This window comes from Bombus terrestris, chromosome 8, assembly GCF_910591885.1.
Source record: "Bombus terrestris chromosome 8, iyBomTerr1.2, whole genome shotgun sequence".
Taxonomy (NCBI): domain Eukaryota; kingdom Metazoa; phylum Arthropoda; class Insecta; order Hymenoptera; family Apidae; genus Bombus; species Bombus terrestris.
In genome coordinates, this window is record NC_063276.1 from 8,356,442 (window position 1) to 8,374,093 (window position 17,652).

Below are 17,652 nucleotides of genomic sequence, written 5' to 3' on the forward strand. Positions count from 1 at the left end.
ATGTAAGTACATATATCAATTTTATCAGTCGTATGTTACTTTCAATATTGTTTATTCGATACGGAATAAAATTGATTAGAGGATGATTAATAATCAAAATAAAACATTTTCAGAATAAAAATGTTTTTATATTATATTTTTTAATTTCGCAAATCAAAGTTCTATACATATTGATAATATTAGTGTATAATATAGAACTATATTAAACATTTTCATTATTTTTTCCTAGATATTATTGCATGTATAAATCTGATAATTTTAATGGTTTTACTATATAACATAAAATTTCGTTAATATATACTTTCGAATACTTATTATGTATTAGTTCTTTAAAAGTAGCATTAAGTATTTTACGAACAACACTTTAAATTATAGAACTCTAGAAAGGAACTGGTTCTCTATTAAACTTAAATTATACTTATGTTGGTAATATGCTTCTTCAGTTATTAGAGTGACGTGCCACTTATATCACTATTTTAGAGTCTCAGCACGTTTTGAAAGCAAAGTTCTGTCATGCACTTTGTTTGAAATAGATTTCGATCATTCTAATTATTATATATATATATATAACAAATTCTTGTAATAAACTGATATGTAATATGAAAAACGAAGTTGTTACAATTTTATCGGATTTTCATGTTATTCTGATTTTAAAATAATTACAGGGTTAGGATGGATTAATACTCAAAAGAAAGAAATAATATCTCATAAAAATTATTTGTTGAATCATTGCAAGTTGAGCAAAATGTAATTCTCATAAAAATTGTTGCATCAAATAACAATTTTATTATTTACAAATAAATAAAACTGCCCATACAAATCATGTAAATAATTTTCATTGAATATCAAGAATTGACAGGAAAATCCTTTCTGAATATTATAGCTTAAACAAATTAAGATGTTTAAGCGAATAGAAAGAAACAGAGAGAATGAATTCTCTGTACCTGCCAAACGGCCAAGATATGACATAAAAAAGGACAGTTTGGTAGATGTTTCTACAAATAACAAGGATTTAAGAAATAAAAGATCTGGAAAATCAGATGATATTTGGGGAGATGATTTTGCAGAAGAAGATATTGAAGAAATGGATTTTGTAGCTACACAGGCTTGTTTACAGGTTTTGTTCATATTGTATATTTTGCATATCTATTTAAGTCAGTCTATAGTAATTATTTATAATGTTCATTTGATTTTTAGGAAGACAGTTTCATGAGTCACCCAAATACAGACCAAAAAAAATTTGCACAAAAATATAATAGCATGCCATCTACTAGTAAAGGTGTTCCTAATTTAAATGGTAGTATTCATAAATTAACAAAATCTATATATCCATCACAGTATAATAATGAAAGGAAAGGAATAGAAAACTCAAAAGATATAAGTACTATAGTTTCTGTTGACTACAAAGAATTTGAGAATAAATTAATAAATAAAAAAGTATATAATTCCACATTTAAGCTGGATGAAAATCTTGTCGCAGGTAGTATTGTAGAATGTTACTTCTTGGCAAATTACTATATTTTACAAATTACTGTATTATAATTTTAGAATCAGAATATGCAAAGGAATTAGAGAAGTTAAAAGCTGAAAATAAGAAATTGCTAGATGATTTTATAACTAAAGAAGGAGAAGCGGTATTTTTACGGAATCAGTTGCAACAAATTCAATTAAAAGCAGAGAATGATCGATTAGAAAAAGCACGTCTTATCGAAGAACAGGAAAATCATCATAGGATGGAAATTAATGCTATTTATAAAGAGAAGGAACATTTGAAAACGCAGCTTGAATTGCAAGTTGGTAGTTTATAAATGAGTTTCTTTTTAATTCTATATTATGCAATAAATTTTGATTCTCTTCTTTTGTTTTAGATGTTTGAAGTAGGGAACTTAATGGAACGTTGTAAGTTGTTAGAGAATGGAAATGTTAGATTAACAGAACCACATATAAATCTCAATATTTCTATGAAAAGAAGTAAACTTGATTCACCAAAGAATCGGTAAATATTTAATGTGTCCCTTTTAAGATATCTATATAATTATCTATATGAAATATCTGTATAATTATTTTTAGACCGTCAATTGTAACTACGAAGCCAGTAAAGGTCAAAGAAACTTCTGTACAAACTAATACACTTAATAAAAGCAGTTATATCTCTAAAATATGGAATCCATGTAAGCAGATTATAATTTAAAGAAAAACACTACTTTGTGCAATTTTTATAGTTTACAATAATAAATTTAATAAGAACATATTGCAGATTTTCCTCTTACAGAAATTCCGAAATTAATATATGATCCATCACAACCAGAGAAGTCTGTGGTTGATATTCAAATTATAGAAAAAATTGGAAGACGGAATTTGCCCATTTTGCAAGAAGAAGATACATTCAGAATATTTGGTAAAATTTTTTATTTAATGCAGTATACTGTAGATAAATCTTAATTGCATTTTCGTATCCTTTATAGAAAATCCGGAATTAGTAAAACCTGTAACGACCATGATAGACGATAAGAAATTATCAGTGGAATTTATCTTGCCTGAAATAGCTGCTCTTCAGCGAAAAACAAGCTCAGAACTTGAAGCGGAGGAAGCTATACCGATAATAAATAAAGTAAATTATTTTCAATACACATCTTAAGCTGTCTTATTAAACAATATAAAAATTTGTTTATCATTACATTTTAGTTAATTTTTACTGCGAGGGAACTGATCTTAAGTATAATAGTTGTTCTACAAACAATCTCTCAAGCTATGAAAAATGATGACATTCGAGATATGAATGATATTTATTTCTCTGTCTTATATTCGACTTCTGACCTCAACGGGAAATGCGTGTGCTCTGCAAATGCATGGCACGAATGCGAACGTGGTGTCGAAGCTAGAAGAGTGTTTGGCATGTTGTCATATGTAACCGTGGAATCAACGTACCTCAGCAAGTATATTGCAGGAAAAACACGTTTACTCATAGAGAGAGATGAATCTTATAAGCGTTACTCGTGTCAAATGGTTCGCTATAATACCTGGTTTGAACAACAGAGTCATGAGTTTGAGATGCTTAAGATGATATTACAGTTCGTTGTCTTAGTTGGGTCCACGGTAATATACCTTATGTAATGGAATATATTTTAGCAATTAAAGAAAATTAATGTTTTTGTTGATATAAAACTTTTATTATTTTTAGAGAAGGTCGCATCAATTTAGTGGCCTTCTATGTGCAATTATGATGATTATTTACAATGTCCATGAAAAAATTGAATACTGTTCTGAAGGGTATGAAAGTAACATCTTCCTTCTTATCATTTTATTCTTAAAATTTTATATTTTAGAATGTACTTTTCTAATTTAAAATTTCATGTTTCAGGATGGAATATATTTATCAGATATTTAAGGAAATAGTATTTTGTAGACCTTTGCCATACTGTTACACACTAGTCAGTAAATTAATGATGATTTTTGTAAAATCCACGACGTATTTACGGAAGCTTTGTATTAATTCACGTACGAAATTTATTGTACTAATAATATTTTCATACATTTATAATTTTTATATGAAAAATAAGTTATCATTTTTGTAGAATCAATCAACAACTGGAAGGGTTCTTTACACTTTACTCCAGGTAAGGTAATATTTCCTTTTTCTTAACAAATCATAATTTAATTACATAAATCACCCTATATTTTCGTTTCAGATGCTTGTCCGCTGCAAATTTTCCTAGTACAGCTGGAGAACTATGACTTCGATCTATTAGCCGCAATAGACATTGCTGATGTATTGTTACGATTTGTACAGTATATATTGCAGACAGATATTATTCCTCTGAGATCTGAGAATCTAAATTCTTGTAATTGTTGCATGAAATTACTAAGATTTACTATTAAAACGCTGTGCAAATGTTCTGAAGCAAATCTAGCTGCTATCGGGAATTTTAAGTCGGACAATTTTCCGGTGCCAAAGGAAGATTCTTGCAATTTAGAAGCTATTTGTGCCAAACATTCGTTGTTTAATACAATACCAAGCAAATTGTGTATACATGAAATATATCGGGATAAGTTCTCAGACGAGAAAGCTTGGTCGATCATGAAGGAGAAACAATCAAAGGTATTGAGAGATGGAAGGAGATTCTTGTCTCATGTAGCGATATGTGATCCGGATTTTGTAATTCGAGTGTCAGATATTGAAGATTCATTCCATTTATTCATGAGGAATTTAAGTGCCTTTAAGAATTTTGTTCTCCATGAAAACGAACGTAAGTATAAATACATTTTATTTTAGAAAAAGTACGATCATGCTAATTCTGTAGTCTGTCCAATGAAACGAGATGAGACAATAGACATAAACAAAACGTAATTGCTGCGGTTGCAGCTATCAACAGCGTTGAATAGACTTTAGAACCTCATCTTCATTCATTGATACCCTTGTTATATTCGTTTTATTCTCATTATACGATACGGGCACTTTAATTTTGTCTCTGTTCTGTCAGACCAAGAGAATTTTTATATTTCCGTTTGGCTGGTTACTCATCTTTTGTCATCAGTAGATTTCAGGTTTATTAATTCTTATATAGGATTTCATTCTTTTGCAGGACTTTTATTACATCTTTTTATTTTATATCTGAAAGATTATTAATTTATAGAAATATTAATTTATTAAATCTTAACGTAATCTTTTCTTTTTGCAGAAGAAGCTATGAATCGAATAAAACAAACATTCATTTCTGATAAAACACAACCATCCGAAATGGAACGATTAGAAAGAGGCAGCTCTAGAAAGGAGTTAGACATATTATCAAATTTCGAAAAAACTTTTGTTCAACCATTGTCTGCGAGGCCCAAGCAGAATGAAAATTATAACAAAGCGTTGATCACGTTTAAATCGTTGTTTAATATCAGGTTTCATTCATGAAAAATCCTAATATAATCTTAATTGTCTGTTGCAACAATAAAATCAGTTGGATGTATATTCATATCGAAGACTGGAAATATTTGAATATTGCAACCATCGATTCATTATTATTTCATGTACATATTATTTTATAAATTATATGAAAATTTGTTCTAAGTATTGTTATTGTAATAAAAGACGCAGTATCACATAATACTTTATCACGAACAATTTTTCAATCAGGAATACTTTACATGTTAACATGTATCAGATATCGTTATATAATTTTTATATTCTAACTATTGATTTATTGTAACCTCTTGTATATAGTATTATTTTACTATAAGGTACCCTGAAAATAATACTGAAACGCACTTTACAATGCAAATAAAGTATCTTATATACTATTTAAATCTAGATAAATTCCTATACTTAATATTTCAACCAATTTCTTCAATCCATAATCTTCGGTTCGCAAGCGTTGACGTCATAAAAATCTACGAAAAACACCCTTCGGATGGGGTTGAAGATACGTCTGTTGCGTCGATTCAAGAAAAACAAAAAGAATCCTGGCGCCAGGACGTGATCTAATCAGAGGCGGTCAGTGTTTCTCTTCCCTCGGAATTCATTTATCTGTGGCGCAAAATGCAATTTGTAGGAATTCTCTTCAAGGCCTGGCAATGCTCGATGTCGATAACGCTGGCCGGAAGCAGATAGAACATTATCGCAACAGCGTGTCGACGGAAGTAACGTTCCCGCCTTCCATTCGGAGCGGAATAACCCCCGAAACGCGACATCCCTGTTCCATTCATAGATGCAGAACGATCAGCAACCGATTTTACTTTTTATTCCTCGTCCAGTGCGTGTCGTCTTAACATTCTTTGCTTTTATACTTCGATCGTTCTTCGCGCGGTTCACTGTTCGCCATTCAACTTCCTCCTTTTTCTCTTTTGGTGGTGTTCCTGTTAATGTGTGCATGATAATTTAGGTAAATAAAAAAACGTAGCTGTGCTAAGAAAGGACGCGTTTTCTTGGATATAGTTCACGAGTTATGAGTACGGTGAATAGCCTTTTTGAAAAGCCAGCGCTCTCATAATGAAGATATCCTGCACGGCGCCGCTTCTTCTGTTAGTCTTCTTGGCGCAGTACACCGTTTGCTATTTTCCGACGCGTCCAACTGGTAAGTAACGATTTTCTCTTACGAAGACTTTTATGGGATCGATTGTTTATAATAAAATAGTACTGTTAAAAGAAAAGGAGCGGTACACTGCTTCTACCGAAGAACACACAAAATTAAAAAGTCATAAATTGGAATGTAATTTTACATAGAGCATACTGAAGGCAAATTAGGCAAAAAATCGGAACGAATATTTCACATAGATATCAGTACAATCTAATAAAAAAGAAGGAAAGATAAAAACAGATTTTTATTTGTATTTTATTATTGCTCGGAGATATTCCAATAATTATAATGTTTTTACAGAACGTGGGAGAGATCAAATCTTGTTATACAATTTCACAGTCCGTGTCATTTTCTTCATTTTGTTTGCACGAATGAAGAAGTAACGAGATTCTACTTTGTAAGCAGATTAACCGATGCGACGGTTGCAATATTCGATTGGAAAATAACGATGTTCTTTCCTCGTTTCCATTTCTCATCATTTTTAACAGAGACTTTTATCCAACCTATATCGTATTATAGTCATTTATAAAACCAAAGAACACTCGACTAAGCTTTGACCGTATACAGATTACATTTTATTCCGTTTATTCTTACGTTTCGTTGATTATACAATTTCAAATCTTTCCGCGACTTACTTCTAAAGATTACTGTTGACTAAAAGTACATACTTGCTATCGTTATCTAATGGCAATCTTCGCGAGACGAAGAAACGAGACGATAGGTTTCCTCGTTGAACAGGAATTCAAATAAAATTTCACCCGGCCTATCGATTTCAATCCCCCTTTGTATAATATTGAAAATTACGCGCGCGCCATTTATCGTGGAGTATTATTACCGACAAAGGCCAACGTTGAATATTCAATAATTTGTATATCGAAGTGGCTGTGAAGAATAAATCAGAAATACTTCGTTCGTAATATCTTCTTTTTCTAAGTGTTGATTTCCGTTTTCTTCCTTTCTACCATAACTCAAGAGATTATATCATAGTACGTTTGGAAGATTGGTTCGTTCTATAATTTCATCAATCGTAAGGTTTGTAAAAGAAAAATAAAAAGAAAGAAAAAAGGAGTAAATCTAGTTAAAATGGACGCAAAAGACGTCGTGTGCTGTCGAGGTCTTTGTTATAAAATTTGATGGCACATCCTTCGTGGAACGTATTTTATACGAACGATCTATATAATTCAATTTCTGATTTCAAGGTACAACCAGATGTCCCCCGGTAAGGTTGCCGAATGGCAGAGTCCGACAGAGGGCCAGGGGAAGAATCATCAGATTCAGTTGTTACGAGGGTTTCACTCTCGTAGGTAACAAGTATGCAACTTGTTTTCGAGGCCAATGGGATACACCTACGCCCGTATGCGTCAGTAAGCACGGCTTTCTAATCGCACTTGATAAAACTATAAAATGGATTTCAGTTAAAATGCACTTTGTTAACTTTGTGCCGAGGATAACGTTGTGCTTTTAACGTGATTAAATTTCACGCTCCTCCGGCTGTGTATATCTTCGATGAATCCGAGCCGCGTCCATTAAAATTATCTGAAAGAAAATTATTTTGAAGTAAATTGAAAGACGTTCCGTGTTGAATTTTCTAGAAGAAGAATCGTTAAAATAATCGACAAGTTTTGTGAAGAGCTATCTATAAGTCGATGTTATCCTTCTTAGTTAAAATACACTACTTACCATTTTGAAAATGAAGAAAATTGAAATGAAGAAAGTGTTTTCTCATGATCTGTCGGTCGTCTTTGCTTTTCTTTTTTATGGGATCTTCTCCATTTTAGAAATTGTTTTACCTTACCTCTTCTTAATAACGTATTTCAATAGAGCTATATCTTGTCATGTCTCTATTTTCTATTCCGGGGAAGGTAATTGAAAGATTAACGCGATTAGGATGAAACTGAAATTTCAAAATCTTCTTCGTAATACGACCAGAGGGCAGATTAAAAGTAGAGTGAAATGAGGAAGTAAAATAAAAATGGAAGGAAAGTAATACCAGAATTCTGGGAATTTAATTTTATATAATATCCAATTAGTACTCTTTTAACTCCAATTAAAGCAATTAGTAGTCTGTTAATATCTAATCATTCTCGTTTTATACATTCTTTCAATAAATATTATAATTAAATATCATTTTGCTTAATCATATCGAGAAACATTTGTCTTTAATTTCACGATTCTTTAATCTCGATCAACTGTTTTCTTACCGAAATGTTGATAATCAATCATTTTATATATAATTTTCAAATATATTCTTTAGTTATCACGATAACATTCAAACGTTATTTTCGATCGATAAAATAAATCAAAATATTTTTTTCCTTATTGTACATTACAATTTTTTGTTGCGCTCAATAGTAATTGGCAATAGTTAATTAACATTCTGAAGTTCTTCTCATACTTGTTATTCCTGTTTTAACAGATGCAGAGTGTCCTGTACCACCAGTACCAGAACACGCGTTGATGGCACCTAAATACAATGGCGCGATATTATTATACTTTTGCGAGCCTGGACACGCATTAATTGGTTCGCCCGAGATTTATTGCAATGGAAAACAGTGGAATGGCACAGTGCCTTATTGTCGAGGTATTGATAATTTTTTCTTTCGTTATTGAACTAAAGAAAACGAAGTATACACGTTAAAAGGCATTTAATTTTTAATTAGACACTACCGCTTCTCCTCCGACGCAGTGCGATTTCGAGAAACCGGATCTTTGTTGGTGGGAACAAGATCCCCAGCACGATTTCGATTGGCAGCGACATAATTTCGAAACTACAAGTCATCACATAGGAACTGGACCATCTCACGACCACACATTAGGAGCAGGGAATGATGGTAATTTATTTCATTTTTACATAAGCAAAATTGACATCCACAACTGTTTTAACAAAGACTCGCGATTTTTGTAAATTCAGAATTGTACGATTTAGCTGATACAAATACTTTTGTTCATCGTTATAAAAATTTTAACTGCTTCTCTTGCCAGGTTATTACTTGTACATCGAAGCCACTGGTCGACTGATAAACGATACCGCAAGGATCATTTCTCCCATTTATAATGCATCGTACACGGATTCTGGCTGTTTCTCATTCTGGTAATTAATACTCGTACAATCAAAGTTTTCTTCTTTTTAATAAAGATGTCTATTGATGTAAAAGAAAAATTTTGCAGCTCCTGAATTTGACATTTTCTAATTGAAGATACGACAGATATCTCTTGTTAAATTTAATAGCCCTTAGTTTGATTGTTAATTAGCTAGTCACTTGGAATTATTAAAAAATTATTAATCCGACAGGTCTTAAAACAGGATTTAAGTTGCTGCGCGCGTAACAAAATTTGAAATTCAATTATTAATTTGAAAGTTGATTATTGAAAATTTGATTGAATCATTACGTCGAAGCTTTTAATCCTACGTCCCGCATCAATCTTCAGAAGTCTTAAATTTAATATCCTATCGCGATGAATAATTGCGGTTGAAATATAAATTGCCTGCGACCGTAATTTATAATATTATGAAAATAATGGAAACTTTTCGTTGAATCTTTCTTTTCCGCCGTTTCTTATCAAACAGTGAAGATTTTGCTTATTTTTCGTTTCAGTAATGTTATAATCCAATTTTCATTTCTAATTCAATTATTGAATCCTGAAGCATAAGATCAAAAATTGAAGCTATGTTTCTAGGTATATCGTTTTCCATTCCATCGTACAGAATATTCTTCAAGGTCTATATCGTTGGACACGCTTAAAACAGATTATAATAATTACAATATTCCATTTTGATTAATAATTGGTTAACAATTAAAGAAAAAATCGACCAAGGTTATCATATTTTTGTCACGTGTCTCATTTATTTGACACATTTCATTTATTTTATTGTATTTCACTTATTATAGATTCGAAGCGTATTTCAGAAATATATTATTTACTTTAATAAATAGAAAGACTATCAAACGTCTTAAGGAGAATTTCAGTATACAATCGAAAGCAGAAGTTCTTTTGCATCTACTTTACGTTTAAGAAATTGTTTAATTGCTAATAGTGGAGTACTAGGACTAACGTCACTTTTTCTCTTTCATCAATATTTGCAGAGAGTAAGCATTTTTTATTCTACGTAAAAACAACAAAATTGCAGGTACCATATGTTTGGCGCCACAGTGGGAGCTCTAAACATATACTTCAAACAAGAAAACGATCTTCTACCGCGATTAATGTTCAGCAAAGAAGGAAACCAAGGAAACCAATGGCTGCACGGCATTTTCAATTTCCCTAAGGCCAAAAAGGGTTTCCAGGTGAAGCAACGAAATACGCGATATGAAACAATTGTCGATTTCATTTTCTTCACGGTCTCCCATTTTCTCCTTCTCAGATTATAATCGAGGGTGTACGAGGGAGTAGCTACGTGAGCGACATCGCCGTAGATGATGTGGCCATTTTGCAGGGTGACAAGTGTCGAAACGACAGTAAAAGCGAGAACGAGGGGGTCACTGAGAGCAATGATGGTAATATTCGTAGAAATGGACTTTTTTCTTTCCACGGCGAGAAAGTGTCCCGTGGTGATGTTAATTCGTTGCCCGTCCGTTTTGAGTTATCTTCTAATTAAAACGCTGATACAATAGTAGACGAAAACGGGGACGAGAAATGCGGCAAGTTGCGGAAGTAGTAGAACGTAATGAAATCACGTATCAACGCTTGGCTTATTGCGAATACAGGCGATGTATATAGATTGTTTCACGGTGTAGACTAGCTTTAACTATTATACTTAGGTAAATGTAAATACATTTAACGTTTGTGGGAGTTGACACATGTACAGATGGCGAGCTATAGAATAAAACGAATATTTACAACAAAGAGCGAGAAACTTGTGTGATATGAAATAAATACGAAATGAGATATTTTAAAACATCTGTCGATAAACATCGATTCTTTGCATAAATATGGAAAATTGAAGAGTAGTATACCAAGTATTTCTTATGAAATGGGAAAGAAAGCTTTTTGCCTTGTCATTATTTCTTTCTACGTTAGCGATAATTTTTATAATACATTTTTATTTTTAATCAATGTCATAACTTAATATTGCAATTTAATTTACTAATTTATCTAATCTATCGTTAATTTATCGTTAATATACATATACGTATCTTTGAGAGAATGATAAAAATAGATATATCTAATTCGAATGTCAAAAGATAGTTTCGTAAATACGAAGGGGATCGAGAGCATTTTGAGTTTAAAAATTGTTCTTCTACGACATAGAACAGTTTTCCCTCTGACCTCCATATCTGATAACCGATTTAACGAAAGTTCTTTTTATAGAGTATAATTATTCTGTATATCGATGATTAGCGAGTTGAAAGTTTGAAAAGAACGTTTTAAAATAATCCACACGATTTTCTTCCTTTTCGTTTTATTTCTTCACCCGATATAAGATTTGTATCTAATTTGAAACGAACCGTTTCTAGATCAAATCGAACTGGTGAACGCGCAGCAAACTTGTCGCGGAAGATGTAAAAATAGTGTGACATACAATTTTACAACTTCGATACCACCCACGCCAACGGAAATCTGCCTCTGCACCCTCGATTGCGAAGAACAGTCACTCTGCTGTCCGGATTACGCGGAATATTGTATTCTGGGTTAGTATGCTAAACTACTATGATTTTCAAAAGTTTAATTTTTCTTCCAGTTTCCTTATTCTTTTCTACTTAGAACAAAATAAGGATTATTTTAATCACGACGATCACAATATCGCGTGATAAATTATTTAATCAATATATGGACGAATAATCAAGATTAATATCAACGTTACTTAATTACTAACTAATTATAAATCAAAATTTACTTTACCCTATAACAGAATGTTAAATAGTAAAGATGTTTGATGTTTATTTCAAAATAGGATTCTCTGTTAAGATATCTAGAAGGATCATTTGAATTTCAGGCGAAACAGGATTATTTCAGTTATATAATTATTATGATCGATCGATCGAATTTATTTATTAATTGTGTCAAAATTTTGCTTACTACGCAGTACGATATTGAACAGTATAAATCATTATGCACGATTATGTAACTAATCAGCGAACTTTAAGTTTTCTACTGTTCGATGCTATGTGTTATCAGTTTCGAATGGATTAAAAAAAATTCCTCCATTTTAACGAATTGATTTAGATTGCAATTAAGCTGCTCTCTCGTGTTTACTCTAACGTGAACCTTTTAATTCGTAGCGTACACCGATGAAGCGACCACGACTATCGAACAATCAACGATTCCGAATCACGAAGGGGCGGCAGTTTCGGTTCCACCTACGGAAAAGAGCACAGTGATCGATATGGCGACAGTGAGGACAGGTTTCTCGATAAATCCAAAGGATGATATCGATCCTGTCACATTGAAGCCGTCGACGAGCACCACGATGATGCCAATTTCGACCACGACCAGCCGCGAAATTGAGAAACCAACGAAAAGTACGGAGACACCGATTGTTCGGCTCACCACGATCGTCACTGAGAGATACATTTCGGAGAAGGAGATAGCTGGTAACACGAATTCTGTTCATGTTTCATTATGAAAGTTTCACTAGTATCTCATTGAGTAACGTGTTCCTTTTGTCTGGCAATTTGAATGGATTTTTGATTTTCGTGACAGAGAGGGAGGAATTGTGTTTGAACCTTGCATTGTGTTTCAGTTTGATCGTGCCACAATGGTTTGATCATAGACGTTGGCTTGTTCGTGTTTTGTGTATGGGTTGGTCATTGTGACCTTTCTTTCATTTTTTGTTATATAATAATTATTAAATCGTGGATTTCTATGCAAATCTATATCTTTGCGAAAGTAATTAATTTTGAATTATATTCGATTTTGAATATTACCACGAATAGTTTATTGTATATTTTTGTATTATATTTATTTATATTATATTTTTGTTTACACTTATATATTTAAGTTTCTTATAAATATATATACATGTTCACAGTCTAATAATTATTTAATTCGGGTATTTAATCGTTTGAAGAAATTGTAGTTTGACTGTCTGTATATTATGTTCTATCTGTTTATTAGTGAAACGAGGGTTTGCCAAAGTAAATCAAAGCCGAATCGAAAAGTATCCTGAATCGAGATTAGAAATTATTTTTTCAGAAATCAATAAAATAGAGAGAAGGTTTAACGATAATCAAAATGAGCGTTCTTTTCGCCAGATTTGGACGTAAAGAGACAAGAGTTAGAGAAGAAACGAAGTTCGAAATTCAGCTTGTCAGGGATTATCGCTGTGGTGGTTGGAATCATGACGGGAGTATTCATCTCGCTAATGGTCGCGATCATCATTCTTAGACGAAGAAAAACGTACAAACGTGGAACGAATGGATCAGCGCTTTCGGAGGATAGCGACGTTCGATTTTTAACATCCGACGAGATCTTGGATTTCACGTTAGCCAGACCTAGCGAGAACGACGAAAAGTAAGAAACTTTCATATATAAAGCGTTTCTTGGTTTCATTATGAGGGAAATGAAAGTCATAGGAAACGGGTTGTCGCAAAGGGACAGAATTATAGAAATTTATTTTGACGTTTCTATGAGTCGTGGCTGTATTTAGGATAAAGAAAAATATTACATTTTTCGTGGGTATTTAAATGGACTAGTTACTGTATATTTAATAAGAAACTTAACAAGCGAATGATGTAATCAATATTACTGTAAAGTATTAAATACATTTTCCACTGTTTTTTTTTTTTTTTATTATTTTAACAATGAAACTATCAATGTTTACCGTGTACCTAAATATATTATACGTATGTGGTTATAAATATATTATTTTGTAATATCGCGGATAGATGTGTCCTATCTGGTGGAGCTTTTTTCCTAAAAAGAAGCTATAATGTAAATGCTATATTTAGCTGTATGACTTCGTAAGATCGATCTACTTATGTCAATTGGAAGCTTTATGCTTCGTTAACATTTTGTTTCGTAGGAGGCTACGGTCAATGTTTATTAAATATTGAAGTACCAGTTTCAAAGGTTAGAAAATTAGGGAATCACGGTTTATCGATATTTCTTGCAAATTAGATTAACGTACTGTATATAGTAATAATATTTGTTAGAGCTAAAGAGTTGTTAAACAAACAAAGGTGCGGAATAAATATTAATTCTATTTAATTTCTACACGCTTATTGTTAAATACTCTCCGAATCGTATCGTCTTAGCGTTTCGATTATTAATGAAATACTCTTAAAATTTGTCTGTCAGATTTTCCAATCTTCACACTTTTTTGAAACAAAAATATTTTTGTAAAAATGTGAATAAAGTTTTACAAAATAAAACTTTCCTCTCTCAAAGTATATTGTCCAAATTTTCATAATTAACTATCTATCAGTTAGTCGTTACAGATAAACACGGGGCTCTTGAGTGACGTTGACGTATTCCTTGTTTCATTTTAAATTTAGCATAGCGTTTAATCGTAGCTATAGCAAGGGACGAAGAATTGGCAATAGAAAACGTTTCTCATAACCGTGAAAACCTAACAAAAATCGATAGAGTTACGATAGAATATAGAATTAATAAACAAAACCTTTTTCAATCACAATATTCTGAATAATTTAAAAAAAAAATCATTGATCAGAATAAAAACAAGTCGTCGATAAAGTGTTAATTTCTTCTAATCTGTCGATCAAATTAACCAATCTTCATCGATCTATACGGTTCCATTACCATCAATGAATACCACCTTCCGTAAAGTCAGAAAGAATTTTAAAATACACCTTAATTGCACGTCGTTTTCCCATTGATTCTGCCTCTAAGCGCCGGATAACGCTACCCTCTATTTTTACAAACTCACACGGTCGCCCTTTCATGGCAGAACGCGAGACCCGAATTTAACTTAGTCGAAGGGGCGGAACGACAGTTCGGTGGACTGTAATTAAGCGTCAGATAACGAAACGACACGCGGGGGTGGTTTTGCAGCCGCCCTGTGTTCATGAATCCGACCCTTCAACTTGACTGCCTTTGGCTTATCTGGTCACCGTATCGATTTATGCGAAACGCCGCAGGACCGCACCGGAAACGAAAACTCTTTGGCCCAAGTTGCACACCCACGACCGGAAATCGTGGACACGCCGCACCGTTTCAACTGGGATGGAGGCGGCTATTCGTTACAATTGGTCTTTTCTCGGTTAACTGATCTCGGGGAAGTTGGCGATAAGAGAGAAACTCGAATTCGGGCTTCCAGTGTCGATATTTCCGTGAAACAAACCTAATTGACAAATTTATTTATTCTTTCTCCTTTTTTTTTTTGGTTTTGGTTTTAACGTCGCTTCAACATAGGAGGCCATCAGTGGACTACGGATTTTTATGTAAATTTATATTTCTAAGACGAATATAACGTATCTTGAACTTTCTCGCGATAGCTTCTATCTTCTATCTTACACATACACCGTATAAAGAATCTTTCATTAAATTTCATAAAACATTTTTATGTCAGACATTATATGTCCTATTTTACGACTTTATCACTTAAGAGAAGCTTTAAGAAACTTTACAAATCTATCTTCACTCTTTTCATCTCATTGAAAAGACTTTCTTCCTGTATTTCGTAAAAAATTACAAATTGCAGATTTTTTTACTTTTTATATTCCTACTTGTACTTCAATTTCTCATTGCTTCTATAATTAGTGTAAAAGGTGATATCTTTGAATATTTGTTAAAGATCTTAGAAATTGCTTTAGTACGTTCCATGAAACATTACCGACTCTTTCACTCTTTTTTAGCCTTTCATCCTTTTATAATATTAACATAAAAGATTGTAAGACTTCAAGAATTTATATTAGAAGCCAAAAGTAATTCTTAATTATACCTTCTAGCTGTTATCGACATTCTTCAATCCCGTTTGGAGAATTTCATTTTTAAAACAATTAATAAATTTCATTGATTCCAAAGCATATTCATCGGTACATTATTTTCTTAAACATTTCAGAATATTTCTTATACCATTTGTCTTGTATAATATCCGTAGATATATTTCAAATAAATATATAAACTGAAAAATTAGAAACAATCTCTCTCTTTCAAATTTTAAAATAAGTTTCTTTTTGAGAATATTAAATGAAATTATATATACAAAACGCATAGATGTTACTTTCCTTAACGTTGAAAAATATTCTTCGATATTTACGGACACGTACAGTTAAGATTTTAATATTTGTAAACACAAATTCTAAATAAATACATAACGCGATATATTGAAATATAAAAAAATGATTATTTTCTTTTAACTTATAATAAATTCCTAGAAAAGATAAAAATATGTAAACCCCTATCAAGCGATGTATTTTACCTAGGAAGAAGAAGAGGAAAATAAGGTATATCTTAGCTCAGTATCGAGCACGGTTCCCCGAGACACGGTGAAGATTAGATCTGAATTCGAACAAGTACACGTAATGCCTCGTTAAATATTAAATTCGATGCACACCGGTGTAGAAGCAGCGAGGAGCAGCCTGGCTAAGTGAATTTCCGAGTAACGCCACCATTTACATTCGCTAGCAAACAAAATCTACATTATATCTCTTCCTGAAGCGTAATCGTTCCTTTCGGCTAGCGCCGTTATGCAGTTTCGCGAAACAACTACCGTTCAAAGAACGTTGCAGGAAAGTTCACTTTAATGCAGGCAATGGGAAAATGCTTTTCCCTCGCTCTCGAACAATCAGGATTATTTCAACGTATTGAGATTCCTTTACGACGTGGATTCTGTTAAGTGGATTTAAGAAATCGTCTAAGGACGAATAACTTGTAAAAGTAGAATTTCTTTATAATTTTTCATATTTTAAGCAAGATTAATATTCCAAACTGGAGAAGACGATAAAAGGAATAAAGAAATACAAATTCATAAATATAGATATATATAGACGAAAGTTGCAATTTTTCGACGAATTTGCGATTAGCAAAATGATGACTTCAAGAAATCGTTTTAAGATCAATGAATTACTTGGGAACAGAGAAACTACTCTAATTTTTAAAACGAAACATTAATTTACGAACGAAGTATGACGAAAGAACATAGAACATGCTAATAAAATTTCTTGTTATGTACTTCATGATTCTTTTCTAAAGACCTGTTAACTGTTAACGAGAAACTGCCCGTTTAGAAAAAAGCTACATCTTCGTATAAAATTTTTACTAGATACGTCATAACTTTCTATTAAAGTATCGTTAAATATACATCTCAACCGTCGTTAAAAGTTGTGTCTACAAAAAGTATCCCATTAAAAAGCGTTTTATTCAAGTATCAAACTCCTTCTCTGAAAAATATTATCGTCACCAACATCGGTAGGATATTTATTTAATAAAAATTGTTATTACCATATCTACATATATATTTAACCTATACTTTATATATATACTTTGCCATCCTTTCGATTTATTACGTGTTCGGAAAATAAGATTTGATGGAAAAAATGACTCCTTACCGAGTAATTGAGAGATTATTAAATTAATACGGAAACATTAGCAAAATGAGTAAATTAATTACGGGAACCGGGAAAATTACACAAATTACTAAATTACTTACGAAGATACCGAAATTTTCAGGATTACCGGAATTATC

The 17,652-nt window shown here is 32.2% G+C and overlaps 2 protein-coding genes across 4 annotated transcripts; both read left to right on the forward strand.

Moving 5' to 3' along the window:
* Positions 1-354: 354 nt before the first annotated feature.
* On the forward strand, positions 355-5,295 carry LOC100646866. 3 transcript variants are annotated; one of them, XM_048408263.1, is made up of 14 exons: positions 355-594; positions 666-1,117; positions 1,198-1,480; positions 1,549-1,793; positions 1,869-1,996; positions 2,071-2,171; positions 2,258-2,398; positions 2,466-2,611; positions 2,686-3,096; positions 3,182-3,270; positions 3,362-3,498; positions 3,576-3,617; positions 3,690-4,247; positions 4,680-5,295. In XM_048408263.1, the coding sequence occupies exons 2-14, from the start codon at positions 899-901 to the stop codon at positions 4,901-4,903; spliced, it is 2,724 nt and encodes a 907-aa protein (XP_048264220.1). In that variant the 5' UTR covers positions 355-594; positions 666-898; the 3' UTR covers positions 4,904-5,295. The 3 variants fall into 3 exon arrangements, with proteins under 3 accessions (XP_048264220.1, XP_003397317.1, XP_020719877.1); XM_003397269.4 differs by having other exon boundaries at positions 355-1,117; XM_020864218.2 differs by lacking the exon at positions 355-594 and having other exon boundaries at positions 995-1,117; positions 1,202-1,480.
* Positions 5,296-5,653: 358 nt separating this feature from the next.
* LOC100646983 lies at positions 5,654-14,377 on the forward strand. Its single transcript, XM_003397270.4, has 10 exons — positions 5,654-6,062; positions 7,265-7,429; positions 8,482-8,646; positions 8,726-8,896; positions 9,048-9,156; positions 10,195-10,351; positions 10,429-10,561; positions 11,522-11,695; positions 12,287-12,598; positions 13,259-14,377. Exons 1-10 carry the CDS (start codon positions 5,978-5,980, stop codon positions 13,519-13,521), a joined length of 1,734 nt encoding a protein of 577 aa, XP_003397318.1. The 5' UTR covers positions 5,654-5,977; the 3' UTR covers positions 13,522-14,377.
* Positions 14,378-17,652: the final 3,275 nt, after the last annotated feature.